Source organism: Egretta garzetta, unplaced genomic scaffold (assembly GCF_000687185.1).
Source record: "Egretta garzetta isolate BGI_Z169 unplaced genomic scaffold, ASM68718v1 scaffold53, whole genome shotgun sequence".
Lineage (NCBI taxonomy): Eukaryota > Metazoa > Chordata > Aves > Pelecaniformes > Ardeidae > Egretta > Egretta garzetta.
Genome location: NW_009259312.1, coordinates 2,344,144 through 2,355,317, shown reverse-complemented (window position 1 = coordinate 2,355,317; position 11,174 = coordinate 2,344,144). Strand labels below are relative to the sequence as shown.

The following is an 11,174-nucleotide window of genomic DNA, read 5'->3' as shown; positions in this document are numbered from 1 at the left end:
TTTTAATAAGAATGCTGAGACCTGCATTCATTGGTTTCTGAATTTTGTTCACCTGTCTTTACCTCATTGTATAGGAGCAATCTCTCAAATAGCATTAATTCATTGTAGGAGCTTTTACAAGGTCACCAGTGAGAAAATAAGGTTGCTAAGAGAAATTGCATTAATAACCTACTCTTTATCTTTTCCTGAACAATGTGAAGTTTTTTTAAGCATGTGGCCTGTTTGTATGCGACAAAACTAACCATGACCATCAGGGTTTCCCCCTTAAATAACATACAGAAGTTTGCCAGATTAGACCCATACTATTTCAAATAAACAGTTAAGCATTGGGCTTTTTTTAAGAAAAATACTATTTTCAAAGTGTCATTTAAAAAAACCCAACCCTTTTGTCTGATAGTCAGAGATAAATTATTCATAGAGAGTTACTTTGAACCATTATGTTTTCCTACCTCTGCATAAAAATAAACCCAGAAGTCACTAGATTAAGCCATTGCCCTGTAATGGCTCTTTGAGAAATGTTTAACTGTAGCTGCTGCTTTGTTGTAGTGAAGAGCTGTGATTCAGACTTCATACTATGTTTGCATTTCAGCTGTCACAGAAAGTGAAAGATGAAGCCTCTTGTTCCCTTGGTTCTTGTGATCTGTACTGTAGTCAGCATGAATTTGAAGCTCGTGTCAAAGAGAAATTCTGGTAAGTCACAGAAAAATATTTTTACTTTAAATCTGGACCTAGTGCTCATGCAATCAAGCATTTTAGATGGCTGGTTTTTGTTTTGCATATACATTTCTTGTTCTCCTCTGGGGGAAAAAAAAAGTCAATGACCAATATGGTTTGCTTACCAGACGTTGCAGGATGAATTTTCTTATTATAATGTTCTGTTGGCGTGATTTTAGGCTATTTGAAAGTGTCCTTATGTTTTCTTTTATTTAAAAAAAAAAAAAAAGAAAAAGTTGATCTGATTGAAAACCCACAAAGGTAATAATGACTTTGGCATTGCTTTAACATCCAATCTTTTACTCATGCCAAGGGATTTTCTTAACTGTGCGTGTGGTGACTTTTAAGTCTAGATGATTTTTTTTGTATGTTGGAAGGGCATCTTCCAAAAAGCCATGCCAGCCATATGTGTCATCATATATAGGGTTAACTGGGAAGAGCTTTCCTGGGTAGCTAATCTCTGATTATTCTGGCAGTGGGAGTTGGTTTATGTTTATATCTGCTTTTGAAACCCACTAGTAGTAACAGAACACTTCAAAGAGGCATTAGAGTATCTCCTTCCAGGATAGACATTTGATCTGGATCATGTTTTGTCTATATTAGAGCATGAAGTCACTTCTAGTCCATGCAGCTCTGCCCCCTCGGAGGGAATCCTCATGGGACTGTTTGCCTTTCTCAAGCAAGCTGCAACTTTGGAAGGACTTTGGGCAGACAAGTAGGTTAGCTGCAGCGTTGTGTAGTGGTGATTGCCTGCTAGAGCCTTGTATATGGGGGCAGGTAACTGATACAGGATAAATGTACTTTTAAGCTTTCATGTTAACTTCCTCACTTTTTCCCCACTAGTTGTGTGCTATACATGTAAGTGTGAGGGTTTCCATTGATCTTACTGTCCTCAGTGTCTTCAGCCAACACTTTCAGCAATGCAGGTGCAAACAGAAATTACTGACTTTGGTTGGTGTGGCCAGTTTTAAGTTTAATTTCTGCGTTTCTCCAGAATGGAAGAGAAAACTTACTGTTCTGTCTATGATAAAGAATTAGATGTCACATCCCAGGCTAGGAAGTGTTACCCTGGGAACCACCAGATGCTATGCTGAATTCTTTCTGCTGGGCTAGAAAGTATAAAGGGATGTTGCTAAATTGAACTGTCTACAGCCTTTTGCTGTGGGTATTGTGCCCTGAGCCCTGTTTGCCCTGTGAGAGCAGTCATGGATATCGGGATTTGGCTACAGTGAAGCTTGATCTAAACTCTGCTAAGGGCAATGGTGTTCCTGTTTTTCAAAACTGCTATTACTGGCCTGGATGGGAACCCCTGTGAGATCCATAACATGTATAATTGAGCAGCCTTGATTCACTGATGCCAGGCAACACCACCTGGCTGCAAGGAAGGGCCTTTGCGTTTCCTTGATCAGAAGTACACATCTGCAGAAGTAACGTGCCTGTGGTTATAGCATCATTCAGCTGGTAGTTTACCTTTAATTATATTTTAGTGTGGTTTTTTTTTAATCTGTTTTATTTGACTGCAGAATGTCTTGTGTTATTGGCAGCTGTTGACAGTATCAATTCAGGTTGAGTACTGGTGGGAAAAATGCTTTAATATGCTAGACTGCCTATTGCTAAATATAACCCACTAGTGAATAGCTGGTTCTTTTTCCTTTCATTTGATTGAGCTGGTATATGTTGAGTGTAAGATGAAGGGGAAAAATACACATAAAGTAAAATTATAGTTTCTTTGCAAGTACATGATCATGTAGTTGGTTTTCACCTTCAATATTCATGCTGTCATATGTGCTGATTTTTAGGTTGCTGTGTGGAGCAAACTATTGATTCCTTTTTTCCTTTTTCCACTACATTGTCTGTGAAATACATTTTCTGTTTCTGTGATTGCAGCACTTGGAGCAAAATTGATAATTTGACTCCCTTTCTGAAAGAAGTCTTTAGATATGAAGGACTTTGGTTTGATTGCTTGGGGCTTCACTAAATATTATATGCTGTGAAGGGACAGATGCTCCAGAGGCTTCTGAACTTTAACTATTTGTATTGTTGCTTAAGTTGAAGATCAGAGATAGTGGATGGATGCAGCCAGGCTGATGCACGAAGAAATAATGAGACCATGTTGCTTGACAGGGTGACAGTAGCTGTAATGTGCTGGTGCTGTAGCTCAGGGTCTTTTTTTTCACTTGTGTCTTGATAAAGCAGAGTGGGAAGGGGAAAGTTACTTAATGGTTATTTGTGGGCAGCTGCACTGCAGTGTAAACAGCAGGATGTATGAAAGCAGGAAGACTGTTTTAGCTGCAGATGAGAGCGCAGGGGGAGTGGAAGGGGTGCCCAAATGACACCCCATGGACAGGATAGGATCTCTGCAGCAGTGTTCTGGATGGATGTTGGAGTCTTGGGTCTTGCTGGCTATTTGTATTGGGACATCTAAGCTGGTGAGCATCCTTACAAGGGGAAAGGAAATTGTGCAGACAGTTATGTAGTGAAGCAGTGCACAGAAAGTGCTGACACTGATGATAAAGACAGATTTAGGCTACTAGGGCAATAAACCAGCAAAATCAGGGTATCTGTGTCTTTTCTGACCTATGTAGACTGGCATTTTTCCAAGCAATATGTAGAATTATTGCATGAATGGCCAGAATTGTGATTAAGTGTTAAGTACAAGAGCAATTACAAAGTTGACTAGTATGTGTGGAATATCACATAATAGAATACATCTTGCTTATGGGGTAGGGAGAATCTAAAGAGAGCTGAGCTGAAGAGGACTTGGGGTGGAGCAATGAGAAGGTGTGGTGGTGTCTTCAGGTAATGCAAAGGCATCACCAAAACCGAGGCAGGCAGAAGGGGGACAGAACGACCAGAAGGGTGCTATCAGTGAAACTGAAGTTGCTTTAAAGAGAACAGGGGTTTGGCTAGGAAGGCATTTTCAGAGGCTGGTGGGAAAATTTTCCTTCAAAGCCAAGGAATGGAAACCCAAGAGGAGAAAGTTGAGTATGAGAACTCCAGACAGCAAATGCAGACAGTACACAGGGGCTAGACAACGGGCAAGAGTCATTAACGAGAGGTCAGGAGTGGAGGATCTAAGACGTCAAACAGAAGGTGATGAAATGGTGCTCCATTTGCAAACAGAAGTAAAGTTTGGTGAAGAAACAGTCCTCATAGAAGGGGAGAGAAAAACCGAACTGAAAGAGATTTGTCTCATGTCCTTTACTTGCCCTTTGTTACAGATTCAGGTGTCCATATTTCCATTTGGAGAAGACAAGCAGGAATGCACGAGGGCTACAGATTCGTTTTAGAGTACCTTGCAATGCTGCAAAAATGACACAGAAACTTGTAGAAAGACAAATTTGTTTGGCTGCTTCTCACTTGAGATGTGGTGCCAAAATAATTAAAATGGGTGAGCTAATTTAATTATGCTAGTCAGATTCTTCGTTACAGGCAGCAACTTCCAGATGCTCCAGAAGAAATCTGTCATGTCTACAGAGTAATGATTACTGTTTGTGGTGGGAACAGAATAGTTTGCCTCCAGCATTTGTGTGAATGTAATGTTGACTTAAATTTCACAAGCGTTTCTTAGTATTAAGAAGCCTTTTTGAAAGCTGCAGGTCGTCCTTTTTGCTTGCTTTAAGAAGTAAAACTGAGCAAACAGCTAAATCTGGGACTGCAGCCTTAGCAATACCCTAGAAAGGGTATTTTACAGGTGGAGGTTAGACAAATAAATTGAGGATGTGGGAGCTGCTAGGTTCCCAGCTGGTAGGTGATTTCCTTTTAATCTGATTAAGTGACTTCTTTTCCCAAGCCCTTTGTTTATAGTGCTTTGAATAATCATAGCAGGGAATATAAAACCAATTAAAAAAATCATTGCATATTTTAAGCAAAAGATTTTTCAGATTATAGATTTGGTTTGACTTACTAGACATAATTCCATTAGTGAATAATTGATGCCATTTGTTGTTGCTGTATTTATTTGCTGAGCTGAAATCCCCTGTCTCAGCATGCTAGAGCTCCAGAGGGCATGCCAACCTTGTGTAGAGGAGCACGGGCAGACATTCCCAAGGTTTCTATGAGGCTGCTGGCTGCAGAGCTGGTAGTAGTCTTTCTGCAGGTTAACAGTGCTTAATTGGCTCAGGCCTGGCACTGGTACGTCCTCCAAGCTGCAAACCAGAGTCTCGTGTCTACTCTGCAGTGTGTCAGACGAACGTGCTCTGAGATTCTGGCCTTCCTTCTCCTCCTCTTTATCTTGGGACCACCCAAAAGGCAGTCGTATGCCAGAGGAGCAAATGCGTCTCTGATCCCTTACCCACCCCGTCACCCTACACCTGCATCCAGCTTTGTCACCAGTGGCTTGGGGGAGAAAGGGCTTGACTTAGCATCATGCTTTGCTGTGTATGAGCCAAATTGTCTTAAATTCTCTCACTGATGTTGCAGTGGTTGGGATGTAGTGCTTTAACACATTCATTTAAAACCTATTGGCTTCATATTTCATGCTTTTTAAATGCCATGCAACAACTTACCATGGGCTGCTATAGATGTTTCAGGAGACCTCCGCTTTGCTAATAGTTGTCACTGCTCTAGCCTAGGATTTCCCTCTGCTCCCTTCTGTGAAGCTCAGTCTTCTTGTACTGTTGCCTGATCGCTTTGGCCATGAAAACCATGACACACATGGAAGTGGAGGTGTGTGTACTGCAGAGGTGACTCATGGATTTGTGTCTGGAGTGGGATATCCTAGAGGAGCCTGACTCTTACGAGTCCGTTGCTCCTGCTGGAGTGGGGCCCTAGAGGAGCTGCAGGATGAGCACTCACAGTTGCCACTTGCTTTTTGTTTGCAATTGCATCTGCCTGAAGAGCTGACTTTGGGCCCTGATGTAAAATACATGTCTATGAGCCTTCCCCATTTCTGAGATATGAGTGATGCAAAAGAGGCTTTCAGCTTTTACTTCCTGCAAATAACGTGCAGACATAGAGGAAATGGGAGCTTGGCAATGCTAGTCAATGTACGCTGATCTCTTACTTTTCCCAGAAGATGTTAAGTTATTCACAGCTCCAGCAAACAAAAAAAGTCAAGATCACCGTTGTTCTAAGCTGTCATCAGTGCAGGAATGTACAGTCCCTCTTGCATATGGCTGTGCCTGCTCACGGGTTCATGGCTGCTCTCCATCTGTTCGGTTTGGATCAGCGGGAAGTGAGGAGCCAGGCTCCTGTGTTCACTCAGGTCTCAGGGGGCTACCAGCAAGTAAGCTGTGAGGCATGGGTAGTCTGTGCACCTCGTTACGGGAGTCTCAGCCTTGGTTTCCTCTCCTCTAGACAGAGAGCAGTGTTGCAGCTAGACAGACCTATCTGGGAAACAGCTGGCAGCATTCAGACATTGTTTGCTGGCGGGGAAGAGGGGAGATGCATAGAGAACAAGAAAGGAAATAATCTGCTCAAGGTTTGGGGTTTTTTTAAGTGACCTCAACCTGACAGGGTTTAAATATTGAACTTACTTAAACACTCAAATTTTTAGCTATTACACTTGTTTAAAATGAGTTCATGTATAATTAAAACAATTAAAATATTGAGCTGATACTTAAATATTAAAGCTAGACTCCTTTCCCAAAAGGGAAACCGCAGCTGTATCTGAATAAAATAAATGAGCACAATTAAATTGTTCCAAACCTCAGTAAATCACAAAGGTAGGATCTTTAGGGATAGGGGGAAATAAGCAAAGCATGGAAGAGATGTCATTTCCTCCGTTAAAAATCTATAATCTTCCACTTTTGCAATGGGCATCATGTCAGCTCTTTGGATATCTGTTCTAGCTGCAGCATGTAGGAGTTTATTAATAATATCTGAACCTCTAGTAGATGTACTGTCAGGCTTGAGAGATCTTCCAGCTCTATGCCTTTAACTGGATAATACTTTTTTCCCTCCCCCAAATGGGGCCTTTTAAAATAAAAAACCCTAATGTATCAAGGTGTCCTTGCTTTCTTTTCTTTAAGATCCTAAACAGAAATTTTAAGAGATATCTTCATTTCAGTATTTCCAGTATGCTAGGGTGGTTGTTCTAGGTTCGTCTCCTTACTCTGAAACTGACTGTCCTGAGGGACCAGGAAAGCTGTTCTGGCATGTCTTGGTTTTCATCTTGTTCATTGGGATAGAGTTAATTTTCTTCCTAGTAGCTGGCATAGCGCTGTGGTTTGGATTAGTATGAGAATAACATTGATAATCCACTGATGGTTTAGTTATTGCTAAGCAGGGCTTACACTGGTTAAGGACTTCTCAGCTTCTCCTGCTCTGCCAGGGGCACAAGGAGCTGGGAGGGGGCACAGCCAGGAGAGCTGACCCCAACTGGCCCAAGGGCTATTCCATACCATAGGGCATCATGCCCAGTATAGAAACTGTGGGGAGTTGGCTGGTGGGAGTGATCATTGCTTGAGGACAGGTTGGGCATCGGTCAGCGGGTGGTGAACGTCACTTGTTTTGTATAGTCTTTTATCATTATTATTATTTTCTCATCCACTGCTGTTTTCTTAAACAAAGTGAGTGGGCAGCTCTGTAGTGCTTAGTTGCCATCTGGGGTTAAATCACAACATTAATGAAAATATTTTTAGAAGGTCTGTCTTACCTAATGTTCAAGTGACAGTATTAATAATACAGCCACAAACTTACCCAGAACACAGTCTTCAAGCTCAGCATGTTCCCTAGTCCTAGAGGTAAATGTCTGCTCAGCTTGGGATATCTGTTGGTGACACAGAGGCTTGAAGGTAACTTAGGGGGATATGGACTTGTAGGAGCTATAGGGAATCTGTGAGGTAGTGGCTTAGCTTTGGGTCAACTCCTGACCAAGAACAGTTTTTTCATAACCTGAATGCATGTTTAAGGCAGGTTTTACAGAGTGCTGTATATATTTGAAGGAATGTAAATAAAGCTCCTTAGATTGAACTAGGTCTGAATATTAATACACATTCTTCTATATCTGTCCACTAAATTTAAAGAACTTTTTCTACTTTACTTTCAGAACCTTGCTTGTTGTTTGAAGTGCATTTCAGTTTTAAATTGCTAGTCCGTGTGAAACATTGTATCAGAAACTTTTTTTTATTTGTTTTTGCTTTGAATGGAGCTATGAAAGTAGCAAGCAGTAAAATTGTGAGATAGGAGTTGTTGGGATTGCTATGGGAAGCAAGAGGAAGGAGAATTAAGATGCATTTTTGGTTATCTTTGGGCATGTAAGTTTGGAGAAGTTGGTTTTACAAATAATAAAGGAAACATCAGAGGCTCCCCTTTTTAGGAGGTGCGGAGTTAAGTATTTTAAGTTGTTGACCTGTGAAGAAGGAAGGAATACTTTTCAGTGCAGTGCATGTATGTGCAAACATTAGTATTGCGTGAGATTGTTATGGTACTGTTATAACTCGCTAAAGTAGAAACAATTGCCTATCTATGAGTTGAAAGCAAAATTGATCTGAGCTGCAGTGTCACCTCTAGAGCGTACATTTTATCACTTTATTAATCTCTAACTCTTTCAAATCCAATCGATTATTTCCTACAAGAAGCATGATTAGTACTTATGATACATACTGATATGATAACATACAGTGCTCCGCCACTGAAGACAGAGACTTAGATTAAAGTTAAGCTTCTGACCTGAGCACTTTGCTTTTTCCGAGACATGGTAACCAGGCTGCCCGTGCCCCCCAGCCGCTGCCATCTGTTCCCTCTCGCGTGCCCTCCCCGTGTGGTTCCTCGTTCAAGGCAGGAAGGGAGGTGGCATGAGAGTATTTCTGTTTGCTTGATTTGTTTTAAACCTCCTCCACCCTTGAGATTCACAAATCTATAGCTCTGTTATGCTGCATGTGACCTATGGAAACTCACTCCCAGTCACTTTTTTTTTTTTTTTTTTTTTTTTTTTTTTTTTTTTGAGGAGGGTATGTTGACACTTCAATTTGACAGGTACACTTGATTTGTATCTTTGAGGGATAAGTATTACTTTAAGAAGGTATCTACTGAGATTTCTGCAGCTGTTATTCCAGATGAGAAATTAAATAGTAATTGAATAAGTATTAGACCATTTGATCCAGGCAGCTGTAAGCACTGTTCACTGGTTTTTAATAAAAAAACTGGCAGCAATAGCAGTCCCTGGCATGAGCCTTTTGTATCTGGCTATCTCATTTCTGTTGCTGTAATGAAGTGGGAGGAATGGGAACCTGCATCAGACCCTGATTGCTAACCTGACCTAACATGTGCTAGGGAAAGTGTAATTTCTGTTATTTTTCAGCAGAAGATAGTAAGATGTGTCCAGTAGAAATGGAGAAGGAAGAGGAGAGAGATTCTGCTATACCAGGTTTTGTGCAGTAGTTTTAGGCTAAGAGCTTTTGCCTTTGAACATTACAAGTCTGTTGTGTGTATTGGCTATAAGCTGTCCTCCCAGTGTAGAGTGGGGGACACAGAAGGAAAAAACACTTAAGACTGTAAAATGGCATATGGAATACCTGAGGGACCATGAGCCTTGGAGACACCAATCAAGTCTCTTGGGTAACCAAGTTTATAGAACCTGTGTATATACTTACTCCTCTGACCTAAAGAACATTTGTTGATTATAAACTGCAGCGACTCTGTGTTTGAGCCACTCTGGGCTCCATCTGTGCTTACCTAGGAGCTGCCTTTACGTTTTTAGCAATACTAAGAACTGGAGTTCTCTCATCAGATGTGTGAATAGCTTAAAACACTTTATCCAAGGGTGCCTCAGTGTATAGGCTAATCAGATGTTCATGTTTGTTTAAAGAAATGCTGGTCCTTTCATCCCACTGTACAAATATATATAAAAATTTGAGTGTAAAGTTGTTTCATAGGCCTTTTTTTAAATTTTATTTTTTATTATTTGAGAGTTAATGGATATTGTCTGGTATTTTGAAGATAGCAGTGACAATATTTGTGAAGACTGATGTTCATATAGCAGATCAGATTTTTCACAAGACAACAGGAATTGTTTGTTCTTGGATTTAAGCTTTATGGTTTTGTTTCACTGATACACTCTGTGATCCTGAGGTTATTTGGATCAATGTGTAGAGCCACTTCATGCATGCTTTTACTGTCTTACATGTTCAGCAATACATATATGTGGGTGGGCCTGGAAGTGGAAGAGTAATGTGAGATACAATCATTCTCTGGTGTCTTTGAGCTAATGGTAAAATGCAGAAATATAATCACATTCTGCAGAATAGGGCTCATCAGAATTTCTTTTTCAGTGACACAGTTTCATTTTGAACAGTAAATTCCCTGAGATGGATACCTTTAATAAGCAATGGAAAATTGCTGGAACATGAATCAAAGGCAGGGTTATTTCCAGGCTCTGTATTTCTGGGGCATTCAAGAGTTGCAACTGAATGCTGGGACTTCTGAAGCCCTTGGTATGGATGTCAGGTGAAGAAGCTGGAAGACTTCAAACACCCAGTGATCAGGACCCTCCTGTTTTGGGATTCCCTGCTGGGAAGCAGTTGGCCATGTCAAATCTCTCTGGTTGCCTGCAGAGGAGATCTGAAAACTGAGAAAGTGAAAGCACTTTGGTGGAGCCAGGTCATCCCACAGGCTTCCTTGGCTCCCAGGTTGGAGGTGGATCTGCAGCCATCAGCAGTGCTCTCTGGCAGACCCCTTGGTGAAGGGGGATCGCCTTCTGGACCTGCTTCTTCCTCTCTAGTTGCAGGCTCCTATTGCAGAGTATGTTTTGCTGAGAAAATAAACCAATTTTGAAGTATTTCTTAAACCTGTTTGTTCTGGTGCTTGTGGTTTAGAAAAGCAAATTTGAAACTCAGGCTAAGAAAATAATTATTGTAGATATGAGCCCTTGAATCTATTACTCATTTTTGATGTGACCTTAAAAATCTTGTCCCATTGTGTAAAGCCAGAGAGATGTGAATAATGATGTGGTTTTAGACAATCAAAAATAAGGAAAGAAATTAGGATGTGTATCACTAATGACATTTTGGATGTAATATTTCCATTCAAAATTACATCTGTAATTTTAGGCAAATCAGGGGACTGCAGTGGAAACCGCACTTAGGAGTGGAGTGTGTCAGCTTTATTGGAGCAGATTGAAAGCTGAAGCTTTTTGGCTGACTTCTGATGTAGGTCAACATAATTCTTATTCACCATGACTTTACATCATATTATTTACAGCATTATGATCTTTTTCTTCTGGATTGGGTGATTAAATTTGCTCTTTACCATTCAGTGTTTACTGCAAATGGTTTTGTTCCAACTGCAAAACGTGCCTCTGACTGAGCTCGTGAGAGATGAAACCTAAATCCAGCTGCCTGGGATGCCTGGCTGCAACTGTTGTGGACCTTACACAGGGAAAGTGTAAAGCTCAACCGATGAAGAAAGGATCTTTATTAAATTCTGTTTCAGATGAAACCTGTAGACAAGATTCAAATGAATCCTGTCTACAAATGAACCATTCCATTTGCTGTCCTTCATAAAAAGCTGTAATTTAT

General features: G+C 40.8%; 1 protein-coding gene across 1 annotated transcript in view; it reads left to right on the top strand.

Moving 5' to 3' along the window:
* Positions 1-608: 608 nt before the first annotated feature.
* IL1RAPL2 (interleukin 1 receptor accessory protein like 2) overlaps positions 609-11,174 on the top strand; it is a 382,362-nt gene continuing 371,796 nt past the window's right edge. Inside the window, exon 1 of the mRNA XM_009636393.1 lies at positions 609-690. Within this exon, the coding sequence (XP_009634688.1) occupies positions 609-690 (82 nt within the window). The remainder of the gene's footprint in view (positions 691-11,174) is intronic.